Here is a 17,392-nt window from a genome sequence, read left to right on the forward strand (position 1 = left end):
GGTAAACTGAGAGAGAGTCAAGTTTGGAATATAGGAAGATACACTTTGTGTGAACTAATCCTCAATTCTTCAAACTCCCTTACTTTCAAATTACACCCCAACCTTGTTCGCTACTGCAGGTAATAATTCATGTGCCTCAGAGCCTGCACATGCAGAAGTATCGTGCAACACTATATATCAGCTGCTGCTGTGGTCTTTACTGTGGTTAACCTTCACTCCTAAACATCATGGGCGCTGTTACTCCAGCGAGCAGGTTTACATGAGTTGGACAGAGTTGATTACTGCAGCTATTTTGTTTCTCTGCAATGGTGATGGGCAGTATTTTCTTTTTTTACCTCCTCTGCCCCCGATTATAAGGACTGCATTATGTAATCTCTGACTCCATGACCTTGAATCCTTCTAAAGTATTATCACATCAGTCAGCTTTGTGAATGGAGAATTAACTTTCCGACAGAGTCTGCCATTGGCATAAAATGTGTTAATCCCCCAAAGCAGCCATGCCTTGCTAAACACACACACACACACACACACACACACACACACACACACACACACACACACACACACACACACACACACACACACACACACACACACATATACACACACACACACACACAGGTCTCACCCTGCATATCACCTCATGTTAGGCACTTAGGCAGACCAGAACATTGCCTCATGATTATTAAGCGGCAGTGTGAGAATATCTCCTTTTTAAAAATAAGATTTAGAACAAGTTTATTGAACACAAACATTTAAAACTATTTGTTGTCTTACATTTCATATATTTATTCTACTGTGATATATATTGTGATATGTGTATCATACGTTTATTATAACTGATAAAGAAAAATAAAATGCAGTCAAATGTGAATTGCAGCAACGTTTAGAAATTTTCTAAATGTTCATACGAATCTCAACGTGTAAGTGTTTGTGTTTAGCATTACACATAATAAACAAGAGCCTCACTTCCGATGCACACACGCACATCCAATCTGCCTTGATGTCTCAAAATCGATTCAAACTAACTGGAAATTTGCTATTAGAGCAATGAAAACCAGAAAGAAAATTGATTGTTTGATTGTTTTGATTGTTGCATCATACTCATAGCCTGTGAGCAATTAGAAAGCATTTTTAACTGCCAAAGGAAAGCCCCTTCTTCTGAAGTGGTTGCTTCCCTGACGCACTTGTGCTGCCGTCAGTTTCTGACACGGTTTCTCATTAGATGCCATTTAGCCCACTTCGCTGCCTTCTGCCTTGATCTGCTATGCTCAGTCTTGTGAGGAACCACCTGATTCGGGATTAACCCCCATCCTCTCTTCCATTAACCTTGCACCCCGCTGAGCCAAAATGAGTTTGTCAAGGGTGCAGGTTGAAGGGGGAGGCTGAGCAGAGAAGGCACACATAGTGCAAAAAGACCCCGATGACCCATCAGCTGACCCAGTCATCCTTAACATTGACTCTCAGCTTTACATGCGAGTGTTTTGATGCACGGCCTCCATGTCTTGTTGTCTGACTTGTCTACAAAGATGTCTGTGTTCACAGAGCTTCCCTCATATATCACATTTATTGCATCATTCGTGGAGATTATGTTATGTCCTTAAGTCATGTTACATGCAAGGAATACTTTTGGAATTTTGTTTGTTTTTGTTGATTTAATTCAACTTTTTTAAGGTTACTTTTTGGTTTTATTTAATGGTGAGAGTAGAGATACACACAATAAATGCACGGAGAGAGAGAGGGACGACATGCAAAAGTAAGCAATAAGTTCATGCAGTGTACATATGTAAGTTTTCTTCGTACCATGAAAGAACATTTGGTACATTAAAACACATCACAGTGATGGATGGATGAAAATGCTCTATTTACCTATCTTGCTGTCTATCAAGACACATTTCTAGACTAATTAAGCAGTAGCATTTGGGACTAAGTTAATCAGTGCTGTTTGTGTTACCAGACAATAAACTTTGTCTAACTTACTTTCAAGTTTAGGTACTGTGTTATATGCTGTGTTTCTATTGCCCTATTTCAGGGGTAGGCAACCTGTACCTCCAGAGACGCATGTAACAAAAAATATATGGAATTAATTAAATTCAAATTTAAATTAATTGTTATAGGCATAGTGATTTTTCATTTTCACATTTTCTCATGATAAAAATGTATCCATTGCACACCAGACCAATTTTTCAACATTTTGTCAACTAAAATTTGCGTCATTCATTATGTCCTCTAACTGGCGCCTTTTCCTCTATATTTTGCAGACCCTCCTTAATAGCTAGGCTAGTCTCTGAGGAAAATAGAGAATTTAATTCCAGTGCAGATTTGTTTGCTTTCGGCACCAATGCTTCTGGCTTACCGGTATGCTTGATCTGTAGTGAGAAAATTCCATTGTAAATCTCAAGCGACCTAGTTTTGGTTGTTTTTCACTTATTGAACATCTATGTATTTACATGTTATTTGACACAGTATTATTATAAAATCCTAAAAAGGTTCATAGATGTAGAAATTAAACAGCCAAATACCCCAAAAATAATTTCGGTATAATTAATTTTGAATTCTTGGTTATATTCCCTTTTAACATTTTTGCTGGTATATTTTATGCAGTTCATATCTAACTTATTATTACTTATTTACTAAAGACTAGCATCAGAGACATGATTTGTATGCCCAATTTCTTCAATCTGTTCTGCCTGTTTCCCACCGTGTTTCAATCTATCTGATGGTGCAGTAACGTGGAAGAAGCAACAGGACAGAATGGGGGGGTGTAGAAGCCAGACTACTCTGACAATGACTAGGACTGACGTCAATGGTGGAGGACTCTGAGTGAAGTGTCACATCTAAGGTGTAAAAAGATGATGCTTGGCTCAGACTCATTGCCCTCATTCTTACTGCGTTCAGCATTGCAGGATGCCCAAGCTCCATGAGTCGATTTGAAACATCCGTAGCCACAAAGATTCAAAACAGTTATTACCTAAGTATAGTAAAATATGCTTAAACCATATCTGTGGATGTGTGATATAAATGTGTGGCATTTATTTGCATATTTGTTGACTGAGTGGGCTGTCAGCTCATCAGGTGGCTTGTGGCATGACTGTGACGTTTTCTGTTGCTGTTTTAACCACACAGCATCCTGTTTCTCTGTCATGGCCACGCGGTTTTAATAATGAAAAATGTACTTCCGTCATTTCCATTGAACCAGCGTGATGCAGAGCCTTAAGTTAGGGCTGTTCTTCTCAGTTTACTGGAAGCACTTTCATATGTAAACACTGGGGATGGAAAGAGAGCCGGGCTGCTGGTGACAGAGTCGTCAAACACACGTGTGTTTGTGGCTGGCAGAATCCAAAATGGGGAAATGACCTCTGTCATGTTTAGTTCATTTTTTTTTTTTTTTTTTTTGACAGCATATGAGTAGAACTGAGTGTGGGAAACACTGGTGGCAGAAAAAAATGTGGAGGGGGGAGGGGGGGTGAACTAGGTAAACACAGCCTCTGTCTCTTTGCATTCCGGAAGTGGAACTTGCTCACAGCAGACGTCCCCTCCTTTCAGAATGAGTGTGTGCTGCTCATTATCTTAGTGTTGTGTGATTCCCCTCGGGCTGTCGTCTGACCCAGGACTCATTTGTGGTTCAGATGGCCACCTTACTCACCTCTACGTCTCCAAACCAACCACTGAAATCAAGGGACTTTTCCAGACTAGTTCATCGGCACTGCGCTGTTTTTAGCCAGTGACCTCAGTGGCTACGCAGCATCCTCTCTTTTCATTCATGCTGTATTAGGACTTATGGTTATGCTGATTGAGGGCACATGACATTGACATGGGTATGTGGGATGCGTGTTTATGTTCGTGCACAATAACAATGGCATGTGGTGGTCAAGTGCCAGAGGAGGATAGAAGCGTGAAAGAATGCAGCCGAGTGGCCCTCGGCCCTGTTTGAACGCAACGACCCCTGAGGTAGCAGCTGGGTTTCTTGTCCAATGCCACTTTTGTATATACATGTACAAGTAAAGTGCATTAAAGTTACAATAAAAAGTATATATTTCCATATCATAATACATATCTTTATAACTACTTTAGGTAACACTTGATTTGTATAATCAGCCTACAGGTAGTTTATAGTATAGGGTATTTGTAACATTTAAACAGCTTATTTGTTGAGATTTAAGAATTCAACTGTTTCACAACCAAAACTGTTTTCTGATATTGGTAAGGTTTAGGCACAAAAAACATATTAGTTAGGGAATGTTCATGAATTGTCACATATACTGTATAGATAATCTGGTAACATCTTTAAACAAAGGGAAACCGTATTATTACAATATTACAATATTACAAACCTGTTGGCGGACTTTCCAAATAAAGTGTTAGTGTTAGTTTTATTTTTAAATATTAAAAAAAAGAAATGCTAGTACTTTTCCTAAAGTTATAATGCTTAAGATTTCAGTCCTGACTGATTTGGTGAAACACGTGGTTACTGGGGGTATCAATAAGTGCGGTTTAATACTACAGGACCCAGAGTTCTGGCAGCAGAAAACACTTGTTGAACACTTCTGAATTCATGCTAATCTCTATGACAAATACGTTGCATTTCCTCTGACTGTGTCACGATATCAGCCTCGCTGTGTTTGGCCAGTTGAATGCTTTAATGTGTAGGAGCTGCAGTGAAAACTGTGGGGTTTACATAACTTCATACAGTAAACAGTTCAACATATCAATGTAATGATGGATTACATTTATGCATTCATGCTTCTTGTGAATCCTTTGAACAAGGGATCAAAGGTAATTTGAATCCAGTGCAGGAATGGTGGCCACAAACAATGAGAACTACTAACTACTAAAAGAGGTGTAATTAGTGAATGTAAACACATCGAATGGCTATTGCTGATAAAATGCTGAAAAAAATTTACAGCACCCAAAACAGCTTAGTTTTTCCTTAGATATTTTATCGTACATAAAACATACACATAAAAATTCTGAAGTAGTAAGTAAATGTTTTTGAATAAACCCACACCTCCCACGATGTAAAACTACCTCTTCATTCTTATCTGATATTGCTGGCCCATCACTTTACACCATCAGCCACATTTAAACTTTTGTACTCACAGCTTGCCAAGTTCAACATCTCAACGGTTTGTCAGACATTTGTCATTGGGGGTTCAAACAATTGAATAATGTATTAAAAGACTGTGCTTTTGAAATACCTACAACTCCTGAAATCCTGAATTTGCAACAGTTATGTCAGAGTTCTGAAAGGTCTGATAAAATGAACATGTTTGACCTTGATGTTTCTTGGTTGCTGCTGACACAAGTGTCAAAGGTCTCACTCATGCCAGGACAGACTTTATACTGCAACTTCTCTCACAAACAAAATCAAACCCACACTTAAAAATAAACAATATCACACATTAACTGCAACAGCTCCAACTAAAAAAGCTCACACCAGCTCAGTTCCAGCTACTATGGCTCATATACTTAATTTCAGTGCACGGTGAAACGGCTTATTACAGCTCTTGCCTGCGACTCGCAGGAGAATTCAAGAGCTGTGTGTTTATCTCAGCGCCGCATGTGAGGCGATGTGTATATCATCAAATGAGGAAGTGTGTTTCTCCGTCTACAGATTTTTGTAAGTTTGCCACTTTTGTTGTGTGTATGGTAAGACTAGACGTGAAGGAAATATGTCACCGATAAATGAACTGCCTGTTATGAGTGATTTCAAGAATGCCCTCTTATCCCATGTGATTCTAATATGGAAAGTCCCTCATGATTAATTTGATTCCGCTTTTAGAGTCAGCTTCAAATCACTGCACACAGCCAGAGACAAAACAGGACCTATGGTGAAAAACACAAATCATGTAGGGCCTGGCAGTTGTACACACTTGATGCCATTTGTTGTGTAATGTGTGAAGCATTTTCAACTTAAAAGTTAAATCAGCTTATTTGAGGAATTAAATGTGGAACAAACAGTAATCTCTTCTTTGAAAATGGCAAAACTTCCAGCTGCTTACAACAGATTTAAGACAGTACCATAAAGAATGTGATACATTTTAGATATTTTGTGATATTTTAAAATACAGTTTAATGATGTGTTGATGTGATGGCCATAACCATTCAGATTTCTGTTTACCAGGACCACAACTTGGACTGGTTCCCACGGATGCGGGCCATGTCCTTGGTCAGCAGCGATGCAGATGGGGAGCAGAATGAGATCAGAAATCTGCAGGAGAAGCTGGAGTCCACCATGAAACTGGTGTCTAACCTGTCAGGCCAGCTGACGGAGCTCAAAGAGCAGGTTGGTTGAACTGAAGTTGAAATACTGACAGAAACAACAACTTTTTATTTCTCCGATTTCATCATGGAGAAAACATGAACATGTGAGTTATTCTAAATATGTGGACAGCTCACGTTGCTCGAGGTTTGTTTGTTTGCCGCTCATTGCCCTTTAGATGCAGAGCTTACTAAAAAAGGTGATGAGTCATAGTTCACAACACAGCTCATGAGGCACCCATCTCAACGATCTGTGTCTATGGATTTAATTATTGACCTGTTGGCTAAGATTGTTGAGAGTTTTTATTTATCTATTTATTGATTTATTTACTGCATAAAGCCTGGGTCCCTAATTAGAATAACACAAAATTATTTTAAAAAAAGTGATTTTTTTTTTAATGGCTTTTCATTATTAGTTAGTTAGTTATACTGTTTTTGGAATAAATAAACACTGAGATCTAACTGCTAAGTTGTGAAAGACATTTCTGCTGATTTTGCGTATAAAGGCAAATGAGGCTTGAATTGCACAATTGCCGCAATCCACGGATTCTAGTAAACAGAATTGTAAAAATGCCTTTACCCTTGAAATGAGAACTATCTGTGAGGAAGTGAATGTTACAGAGACATTTTGACCCAGACAGGGGGAAATGATTATTGTGCTGCTAAAAGCTGTGAAGGGCACAGGGGCATCGGTCACATTTCAGTCCAAAGTCAACATTCGCAAGGCCTGTTTTGACTTGTTTTATTAAAAAACAATGTGAAAGTGCCATGTTCATACATTTAAATTCTCCTTCTTTTCAGGAAGAAATTGGCATTCATTCAGAGTAGAACACAAAAAAATGATGGTACAAGCGTTTTCTGTATTTCATTCCAAAGAAAATTGGCTTATTTAGAAAATGATAGTGTAAAAAAGGTCCGGCATTCTACTGCTAACTGAGTTTAAACTCTCTCATTGAGATGTTTTAATGATATTTTTCTCTCACACCCATCCTCACAGAACTATTTCTCCACGAACACTCATTACAAGACCACTCTGTTTTCTCACTTTTAATATTGTTGTGTTTCAGTGTCGTGGTGAAAATCAATACCTTACGTTACTTAAAGTGAACTCTTAGCAGAAAACCTATTCTTATTCCTTCTGGTATAAAGGTTAACATCTGTGTTATGACTCATGTGCTTTGCCTGATCTCTGATTTCTTTGACTGAGTTTCAGTATTAGTAGTTTGTATTCCACTGCTTTCGTCAGAAGACACGGCAATGTGGATGACAGAGCCGGCAGGATTTCAAAAGCATCCGTTTCAGTTCAGCAGTGTGCAGAGTTTGTGCAGCATTTGTTAGTTTCTGTAAAGTGACACGAAAGAATGAATCAATGAAGACAGTAGACCAGACAGGCTGCCGGCATATTCGGCAAAGGTACAGAGCTTTAAAAATCATCGTCTTTTTTTTGTGTTCTTCAGATGACAGAACAGAGGAAGCAGAAGCAGCGGATTGGTCTGCTGGGACACCCTCAGCACATGAACGTCAACCCTCAGCAGCCTGCATAAGATTCAACCGACACAGGCCCGAAGCAGCTCGGCATCAGCTTTGTGTCTGGACGGAGTGTGCCGCCCTCACTCAGAGGTTGCACATAATGTATACTGCACTGAGTGTGAGTGTAACTAATAACCGTAGGGAAACACTGTAACATAGGTAGTCATAAGGCGATGTGTAGCTAACCCACGCACGTGTTACTCCTAACAGTAACACTCACCCACCTCGTTCTGTTCAGTCCAGTTGGAATTGGTGCCAAATGTTTTCTATGTAGAAATAAATTGGATTTTCTAAACACATGGCCTTTACTGGTTGAACTTGAAACATGATGTATAGCTGACTGGACAGGAGGTATTAGTCCCATTTGTTTTTCATTTTTTATTTTATTTTAATGTTTTCTATTTATACTTCTGGCATAATGAGCAGTATTAAATGTCTTATTTTTGTATGTTGTGCAATATATAATAACTTAAATATGCAACCTCATTGGTGTGTGGATTTAAGTTCCATCAACCATGTCTTATTTAAAAGCGTGGGCCAATGTTTTTGTTTGTACTTTACTGCCACTGGATAAAATAGGGAGTAGTTTGTCGTCTTTACTTGCGCAAATATAGAGATAATATTTAATAAGCTGGCCTTCTCAATTTTACTTTATTTCTTGAAAATGTGCATACTTATTGAGTGTCATCTGCACTCAGTAGAGATAGTATATTGTGTGAGAGCAATATATACGGATAGTTTTTCTTTCACCTGTAAATCCAATGGTGTCATTTCTCAGTGCTAACTTATTTTATGATAAATTTGCTTTCTTATTTAATTTGGATCTAAAGGACATTTAGAATGTTTGACTTGTTGGCCAAATATGTACTGTATAATTTATTTGGGATCACTCATGCTATTACAATTTGCTCAGGAGTTGTGTAACTGTTACTGTAAGAATCATCATTAGCATAATTTCCTGTTCTGCAGCAAACTTGTTCCATTTGTGCCTGTTTTGGTCCTCATTTAAAAGTCTTATACAAGTTTGCTGCATGTGCAGAGTCACTAACTTTTATGTTCATGTTCACTAAAATGTATTAGTTGGTTTTCATGCTACTGTTAGAATGATCTCTCTTTTTTGGACTACTTTATGTATATAAAGTTTGTTGCTTATCTTTGCTTTTGTATAGAAAATGAGAAAAGAAAACTGTTGCTCATGAATGTTAAGATTAACTCAAAACCACTGTCAATTTGTATATTAAAGTAGAATTATTTATTAAAATTGATGTAATTATCCTTTACTTCATGTTGTGTTTCTTTATTGTTGAGGTGATATTATAGGATTAGGAATATAAAGTAAACCATTATTGTTTAAAAATGTTCAACAATGAGTTTGCCTCAACCATCAACTCTTTTCGGTTAGTACTGGTGCATTTTCTGTCCAGTAGCTAATAAGACATTATTAAATAAAGACCTATAGCATGTAGATATCACTGACAGGAACATAAGAAATGAAAACACATAAGGGAAGAGCAGTACACGTAACGCTCATGATTGTTTTAGTCACAACTACAAATGCCACCTCTTAATTACATATACAATATATTCCATAAATCAGGTGCAGTCTTTTCCAATACAGAAATTAAACTAGGCCATGTCCCGGATTCATTTGGCTTTCAGAGAAACTACCTCTGTTAACTGGAAACTTGCATGTCTGAAACCAGCAAATGTCGGCACTATGTGTGGAATGTGTGTAATTGAGTAGATCTAAAACTGCATGTATCCTCATTAATCAGGGGGCTTTCTTAAAAGATTCCCTGCATGCCAAGTATTTATCAAGCTCTACATGTCTTCAGTTGAGCTGATCGGCCTCATAAATGATTCTTCATACACTGACTCAAGACAACTGATAATAGTAGGCCTACGCTGCTAATCTGTGTGTCACTGAAGATCAGTTCACAATCTGTGACTTAATTCAAATTTATATTTTATTATACATTTAAACATCAAAAAACACCGAATCAGATCGGCTCTGCTCATAATGGTGCCATAATGTCCTTTACAAACTTACTGCAGCTTTAAATGTAGAGTTCAGCTTCAGCAGAATTACCAATGGGCCAACACCATTCATTCTTCATATGAGTACATAGGGACCATTCCATAGAGCTAACTGTCCCTATTTATATTTTTGTTGCAGGGCTGGGGAAATACTGTCATGCTGCAGGGCATTGCTAACATGGGTGAATATGGGCGGTAATGGAAAGTAGCTATGTTTACTGCCGTGCTTAGGTGCAGTTTTAAGGTACTTTTACTATTTTATGTTACTTCATATTTCCACTCCACTACATTTTAGGGGAAATTATTCTACTTTTTTCTCCACTACATTTGTTTACCAACTATTCATTTCAAGTTATGTGTCAGATAAAGATTTTACATACCAAAAAATATAAGCATCTAAAATATTTCGCCATTTTGTTGCTAATGCATTTTCCCAAAAGCAGAACTTTTACTTGTAATGGAGTCTTGTTATAGTGTGCTAGGGCCATTGCCATTATATATAAGTAGATAGGGCTTACTATTACTATTTAGTAGCTTGCCTTTAATGACTTAAATACTTCTCCCGCCACTGAGACTGACGGACACTGATTCAGGTTAAAAAAGAGTTACATTCAAGACCCCTCAGTGTGACCACTGCTGCTTATTTTTCCCATGGCTTCTTTCCACAGAACAACAAAAGCAGAGAGTTTCATTTTCCTCTAGGATGTTATCTGCGTTTACAACGAGTGTTGACAGAGACTTGTTTCCCGCTCCCTGGTTTCCGCCGTTCCTCTGGCACTGTTTCTATCTATAGTCTGGCTGCTTCGGGACGTCGGCGGGTGGAACCGACCGACCAGTCGGCCACTCTCTGTTGTCTCCGCACGTGACGTCACCGACAGGGATTCGCTCCCCGCTTCTCTCGCGGCCATGAGGAGCTCAACGTGACAGCGCGCTCGGTACAGGCATAGTATCAGCGCGGCAGCCGGTAGGCCTGTGGAAAACACACACACACACACACACACACACACACACACAACAAATCGCTCCGCTACAGTGTAGTCCGCTGCAGGTGCACGTGCCGCGCAGCAAATGGGTACAGTATGAAATTACACGGTGTCCCTACTGAGCGCGTGTCACATGCCAGGCTGCAGAATGACTGCCCCGTTGGCTGCGATCAAACACCGTTTATTAAGGATCGGATGACTCATTTTATCATGCTATAATTGCTGGTATCATTAAATCGGGAATGCTATTGGCTGTATTAAAGCACTCAATCTATGGAATATATATATATATATATATATATATATATATATATATATATATATAAAAGATTATTGAAAACGTGTCAAAACTATTTTGAGTTTTAAATGTTTATAGCATGTATTATTATTATTATTATTAAGTAGTAGCTGTGGTAGTAGTATCATAATAATAATGTAAATGTTAATATAATAAAACATCGTGTACAGTGTGTCTATTCCCATATTATTACCCCAGAGACCGAGCATGTGACACAGGATTCACAGTGTTGTGACTTCTCGTGTTTAATTGCTGTTAATAAGCACACAGGCCTCCAGCTAATGACCAATGAGCCAACAATGTTTTCAGCGTTTGTCACACGTAACTCCATATACCACAACGTCTCCGGCTCTTTACAGTTACAATGTCATATTAAATGCTGCCACATTCGCTCAATAAAATTCCGCCGCTTCATAACTGTTGGCGGGGGAACTGTTGCTCCACTTTCCGCCTGTCTTTGTAAACACGGTCGGCTCTGCAAACACGGTTTGCCTCGAGAGCCGGAGCATGGTGGTACACGGGACTCGGCCCCAGTGGAGGAGTACTACAGAAAGGGGTTGTACTCTAGCAGCAGGGCGAGGGGAGGAGGAGGAGGAGGAGGAGGGTGTGTGTGTGTGTGTGTGTGTGTGTGTGTGTACGGGGAGGGTGAGGAGTTGAAAGCGCCGTCCAACACGTGAGGCTCATGTGACGGTGTCGAGTCTGTGTCTCTAGCCGAGAGACGTGCCTGCAGTCACAGGGTTTATTTAACACGTAGTCAGAAACCCACCCAGCTCTCACACATTCAGCCGTGCGTGGAGCCTCCCTAGACATACTACTGAGTCCGGACCTCTGGGTGACAACAACTGCGCCGTGCTCAGCTCCAGCTCGAAGCGGGAACGCACACGCCACACACACACACTGGATAACAGGAGATACTTTTTTTTCCTTTCTTTTCATTTTTTTGTACGATTTCTCTCTCGGTTTGAAGTGCGACTGCAGAGACGCATTTGGGACGTTTTGAAGGCTTTTTGAAGTAATTTATTCGGGTTTTACAGCTAAGCGACATGGAGAGGATTACCAGTGCGCAACCACCTCCCTGTGTGCCAAAACACGCATCACTGGATATAGCTGACATGCAAGGGTAAGATAAATACATTCTTTTTTTTAAATTATTATAATTTTATTCTACCAGCTAGCCTATATAAAACACTTCATAGGCTTCTGAACCCTAACCTGCCACCAAACAAAAGACTAACTAATTTTCTCTTGTCTCCAAAGGATGGATTTCCCCATTTACATGTACAAACCCAGGAGGAGCATGAAACGTGTGGATGAGAGCAAGGTAAATTCAAGCAAAAATGCAAAATATTATTTTTCCATTTATCAGTTAAAACCGAGCAGCCTGGATCTCACTGACAGCGTTTCTATCCTCTCCAGGAGACATACAAGTTGCCACACCGACTGATCGAAAAGAAACGACGTGACAGAATCAACGAATGCATCGCCCAGCTCAAGGATTTGTTGCCAGAACATCTTAAGCTTACAGTGAGTATTATCTTCTACATATGGCATGTCTGCTAACAGCCTGGGAATCTGAGACGCCACATGGTTCTGCTGAGCACTTTGTTTGCTCCAAGCCTTTGGATTCAGTTTTCGAGTCTCAAAAAAAAAAGAAAAATACAAGTTTGGGATTTTAAGAGTAAAGTTGGATAAATACAGATTTTTAAAATTTTATTTAGTAATTTTATTAATTTTTTTGTGTAAATTCTAGTAAGTTTTTTGGGATTTTAATTTGTTGTAGAGAATTTGGTGTGTGTACGTGGATTGCATGACTTCCCTGGTGTTCGAGGCTTGTCCTCTGTTCAGCTGCAGAATGTGTTACATAAGAAAGATCAACATGCTCATTGAAGGTCTTCCTGTTTTAGACGCTGGGTCATTTGGAGAAAGCTGTGGTGCTGGAACTCACTCTCAAGCATGTGAAAGCCCTGAGTACCCTCCTGGAGCAGCAGCAGCAGAAAATCATAGCGCTACAGAAGGACCTGCAAATTAGTAAGTCTGATGCCGTGATATCGTGTAGACGCAAAGTACAAAAAGTTGTTTCCCGTAAGGCATCAACAGCCTGAGCGCTCTGGGATTTGTCTGAATCTAACGGAACTACTTTAAGGTAAACCTTGCGGTGAAGATGATTTTTAACCTTGTGATTCTTCTTAACCAGGTGATCATGGAGGTGACAGTGCAGAAAGCAGTGAGGAGATGTTCCGCTCCGGCTTTCACCTGTGCGCAAAAGAGGTCCTCCACTATGTGGCCAGCCAAGAAAGCAGCAGGGACCTTACTCCTTCCCATGTCATCAGCCACATTCAAAAGGTAGCAGCTGAAGTCCTGCACCATCGGAGCGGCCTACACCAAAACGAGTCCATCCCCCAAGCTTCAGAGAAACTGAAGAAACCTGCCGGACAGCCCCAGAGGGCGTTTGAGGGCCCAGCTAAGAACTGTGTTCCCGTCATTCAAAGGACTAACCCCCATGGCATGGGAGAGCAGAGCGGCAGTGACACAGACACTGACAGCGGTTACGGGGGAGAACATGACAAGCGTGACCCCAAAACCCGGTGGACAGAGAGCCACGCGAAAGAGGGGGAGCTCAAGCATGCCGTGTCTGAGAGGACGGCTGGAGCCATCAAGCAGGAGGGCGATGAGCCTCAGGCCAAGAAGCGGAGGTCTGACTCGGCAGAGGACGAGATTCTCTCTGGTCACACGGCAGGAGGCCCTGGCAGCTACATGAGCTTCTCCCCCAACCAGCCCCCGTTTTGTCTCCCCTTCTACCTCATCCCCCCTGCAGCTGCACCAGTGGCTGCCTATCTGCCCATGCTGGAGAAATGCTGGTACCCCGGGGGAATGTCAGTTATGTACCCAGGCATGAGCGGCTCTGCATCCAGCTTGGCCCCAGAGACTCTCCCCTCAGCTCTGGTGATGTCCCCGCGGGCAGGGTCTCCAGTTCCCCACCAGAACTCCATGGACTCCCCTGCTCGTCACAAAGCTTTAAAGCAGGCCCCTCCATTGAACTTGGAAACCAAAGACTGAACTGACGTTCCTGTTGGAATCTTGCCCTCCGAATGTTGATGGGGTTGAATGGTTGGCCCACTGAAAAGAGGGTAAACAAACGCGCTGGTATCCCTTCAAACCACAGCCGCTGCTTGGCCCGTCAGAACATTGACCCCAGCAAAGAGCCCCAAATGGCCTCCACCGTCTATCATCAGCTCCTCACACACTGAAACTGGACTTTTTTTGGGCAACCTCGAGTGCCCCAGTGAAGGCTCATAGATCACCTGAAACACTGTGAAGATGGTCAGTTTAGAAACGATGAGTGCGAACGAAAGATGGCGGATTGTTTTTTTTTTTAGCAAATTTCGTCCTCACCGTGCTCATTGTTGAATGTCAGAAGTAAAATCCAGAATGTAAGGCACAGATAGGCCCCCACCCCAAAATTATTTGGACCTACTTTTTGCACACACACCAGTCTGTAATGAATGTAAAGACAAAAGCCCCTTGTAGATGCTGCTTGAATTATTATTACCCGCTGTAGATCTGTGACTGGAGGATCTACCTTCAGTGTTTGTCGCGCCTGTAACTGCAACAAACTATTGTTTAGACTAGAATGTTACCAAAAAAAATAGGACTGGTTCATGTTGACCAGTTACGTCACAAAAGACATTGCTCTTTTGACCCTACGATTACCTGGGAGCGAACTGAACACGAGTGTTCCAAGAATTCAGGGCGTTGTCACTGTACGAGGTGTGTCACTCATGTCTGCTGAAGAGTGATGTGGCCATACGTGCTTTTATGATTTTTTTTTTGACTCATGCCTATTTGTGCATCTAGATGGAGTTCCTGTGAAGTCTCGTCATGTGATTATTTTTGTTTATACTACCGTACATCTCTATTTTTGATACGTGACCCACTGAGTGTATCTGCATCGCTACCAGAGGAAGGTTGAGGTAGTCATTTGCTGTATGCCAAGCGAACGTGTACAGTATATAGCACTGTGCTCAACCAGATTTGCATCTTGCCCACAAATTCCCCGTCGAGTTAAGGCTTGACCTTTGCTTATGCTGTTGCCTTTGCTCATTTAATGCAGACACAGCGATGGCAGGTGTTTAAATGTATTTTCTTTAAATGTGTCTGTGGCAAAGAGGGTGAATGTAAAGTTCAAACAAAATAATAGTTTTGTATAGAAAAAGGTACTTGGGATTTTTATTTTGAAATGTAACAAAATGTCGTTTGTTGTACATATTTTGTATATAAAGTATTATTGATATATATTAAAATATTAATAAAGCTTTTTCTCCCCCGTGGAATTTGTGTTTCACTGCCTGATGGCCTAAACGTGTTGTAGGCAGCCAACCTGACAGCTCCTCATAACAACACACACTTACATAACACTTACATAACCTATAGAGCAGCAGAGCCTGTGTAAATCAATAGCGTGTCTAAGATTACAGGCTGTAAACATTAAATTATAAAGTCTTTCAAAGGAATGATTAGTGGGGTGTTAGTGAATTTTAGAAATAAAAACAACAACTTTATTTTACTGTTTTTTAACAGTGAAACTTTTTGCTCCTCTCAACTGGGATAATCATGGACAAGATTTTGCTTATGCACTATATTATACTAAATATTATACACTAATAAAAACTGGTCCTGCAATCCACAATATTAGTTTAGAAACTAGAGATAACCTTTTGGTTTTCTTTAAAAACAGAGACGCACTACAAAGTCACTGAATTTTACTTAGTCATTTCTCTTCCATACAGTTTATATGGTGTATATACTGTATGGCAGCCACTGTAACAATACTGAAAGTGTGCTGAGTAGGAGAACAAAATGTGTCTGGCAACTTGAGAACACCACAGTAGATGGAAATGGTATTTGAGGTTGCGGGGGAAAGGACTTCTATATCTTTGATTTACTTTCACATTTAACAATATGGAAGAGCAGTCTCCACCAACCTCCTGCTGCTTGCTGACTGTTTCCTGGGTGGTAACACTGCTATATATGTAGTGATACTGAAAATAAAAAGACCCGTCATTTGCTTACCACCCACCATGCCTCCCTGAGAAATGTGGAAATGGCACTTTTCTTTTCTTGTAATCACAACAGTATTTTGTAATTTGGTCTGCTGATCAGTGAAATAATCCAGCAGCACATTTTGAGATTTACTCCCCTCAGGCCTGTTGACTGTCCTGATGTGCTCATGAATGCAGTACCACCGCCACCTTGTGGAATTAGTGCTTTACACCATATTGGCTACCATTTTCACACCAAGGTTTAAATTTTCATTAGACCACCTTAAAGAAAACACCAACTCAGAATATGTCAGTAACAATGTAGTAGAAGCATATAACTGTCAGTGTGAAAACCCCTCATCAAATATCATCATTTTGCATTGTCCTGTGTAATAAATACTTTCCACTCTAATCAATATTTGGGTATTATCAATGCATAAAATGACTCCATGGAATGTGAAAGGAGTTTCTAGTAGTGACCCACAGAGAATTATCGAAGCCTCTTTCAGTTTATTGTTTTGGTTTTACTGCCCGCAACTTCATTGTTTTGGTTCACTCTCACTACTCTCACCGGTCTCGTTTCCAGCCACAGCAGGAATGTTTTGTCCCAACCTGCTGTGTGCAACCCTCCCAGAACTAAACCGCAAAAACACAACATCAGCAGAGCTGGTTAACATGGTGGGGCATAGACTTTTTCCACAGTAGCCATTTTAACATGTAATAGTTAAACACAGGTGTTACCAATGACACTAATTAAGGTTCCGTTCCATTTAGTGTCGCAGAGCCTTTGCATTGAGCCAACATGCACAATAGCAGCACCCTGACCTGAATGGAATGGAACCTTAATTAGTATCATCGGTGACACCTGTGTGTACTTCATGTCAAAATGGCTTCTAAAAAAGGTCTATTTGGTAGCTAAAGAGCCAGATATTTCCCTCAGGAGTTGATGGAACCAGACTGGAGCTAAAAGCAGAATGAATATTGGAATTGCTTTTGGCAGCTGGACAGAGACACAGTTCCAAATGAATGCTAATGCTGCTCGTACCGGCCAGATGTATAAATTACAAACAACTGTTCACAAGCAAGGTCACTCTATCAACTTTACAGTATGCATGGTAAAAGCATGACAATGTAAGGTTTACTGCTTGTTTCTGCTGCCACCAAGTGGTTAGAAATAGGTTCATGTAGGTTTAAAATCCCACAGGAGCACAAAGTTAACTGTCCCAATGGATGAGGAAGCTACA

At 40.4% G+C, this 17,392-nt stretch overlaps 2 protein-coding genes across 18 annotated transcripts in view; both read left to right on the forward strand.

Moving 5' to 3' along the window:
* The window catches only part of itpr1b (inositol 1,4,5-trisphosphate receptor, type 1b), an 84,780-nt gene extending 75,709 nt beyond the window's left edge, over nt 1-9,071 (forward strand). For all 17 annotated transcript variants that reach the window (XM_051414096.1, XM_051414097.1, XM_051414102.1 and 14 more), the window contains 2 exons: nt 6,125-6,286; nt 7,719-9,071. In XM_051414096.1, the coding sequence (XP_051270056.1) occupies nt 6,125-6,286; nt 7,719-7,805 (249 nt within the window). In that variant the 3' untranslated portion in view covers nt 7,806-9,071. The remainder of the gene's footprint in view (nt 1-6,124; nt 6,287-7,718) is intronic.
* A 2,681-nt stretch (nt 9,072-11,752) lies between these two features.
* Nucleotides 11,753-15,440, forward strand: bhlhe40 (basic helix-loop-helix family, member e40). Its single transcript, XM_051414146.1, has 5 exons — nt 11,753-12,229; nt 12,367-12,430; nt 12,526-12,633; nt 13,014-13,137; nt 13,304-15,440. The coding sequence occupies exons 1-5, from the start codon at nt 12,153-12,155 to the stop codon at nt 14,164-14,166; spliced, it is 1,236 nt and encodes a 411-aa protein (XP_051270106.1). The 5' UTR covers nt 11,753-12,152; the 3' UTR covers nt 14,167-15,440.
* Nucleotides 15,441-17,392: the final 1,952 nt, after the last annotated feature.

This window comes from Dicentrarchus labrax, unplaced genomic scaffold, assembly GCF_905237075.1.
Source record: "Dicentrarchus labrax unplaced genomic scaffold, dlabrax2021, whole genome shotgun sequence".
Classification (NCBI taxonomy): Eukaryota; Metazoa; Chordata; class Actinopteri; family Moronidae; genus Dicentrarchus; species Dicentrarchus labrax.

What these genes read in the sequence shown, in the direction of transcription:
- bhlhe40 (XM_051414146.1), top strand. Translation starts at nt 12,153, where the DNA reads ATGGAGAGGATTACCAGTGCGCAACCACCTCCCTGTGTGCCAAAACAC. An exon ending in GATATAGCTGACATGCAAGG is followed by an intron (nt 12,230 to 12,366) that starts GTAAGATAAATA and finishes TTGTCTCCAAAG; the next exon opens with GATGGATTTCCCCATTTACA. An exon ending in ACAGAAGGACCTGCAAATTA is followed by an intron (nt 13,138 to 13,303) that starts GTAAGTCTGATG and finishes CTTCTTAACCAG; the next exon opens with GTGATCATGGAGGTGACAGT.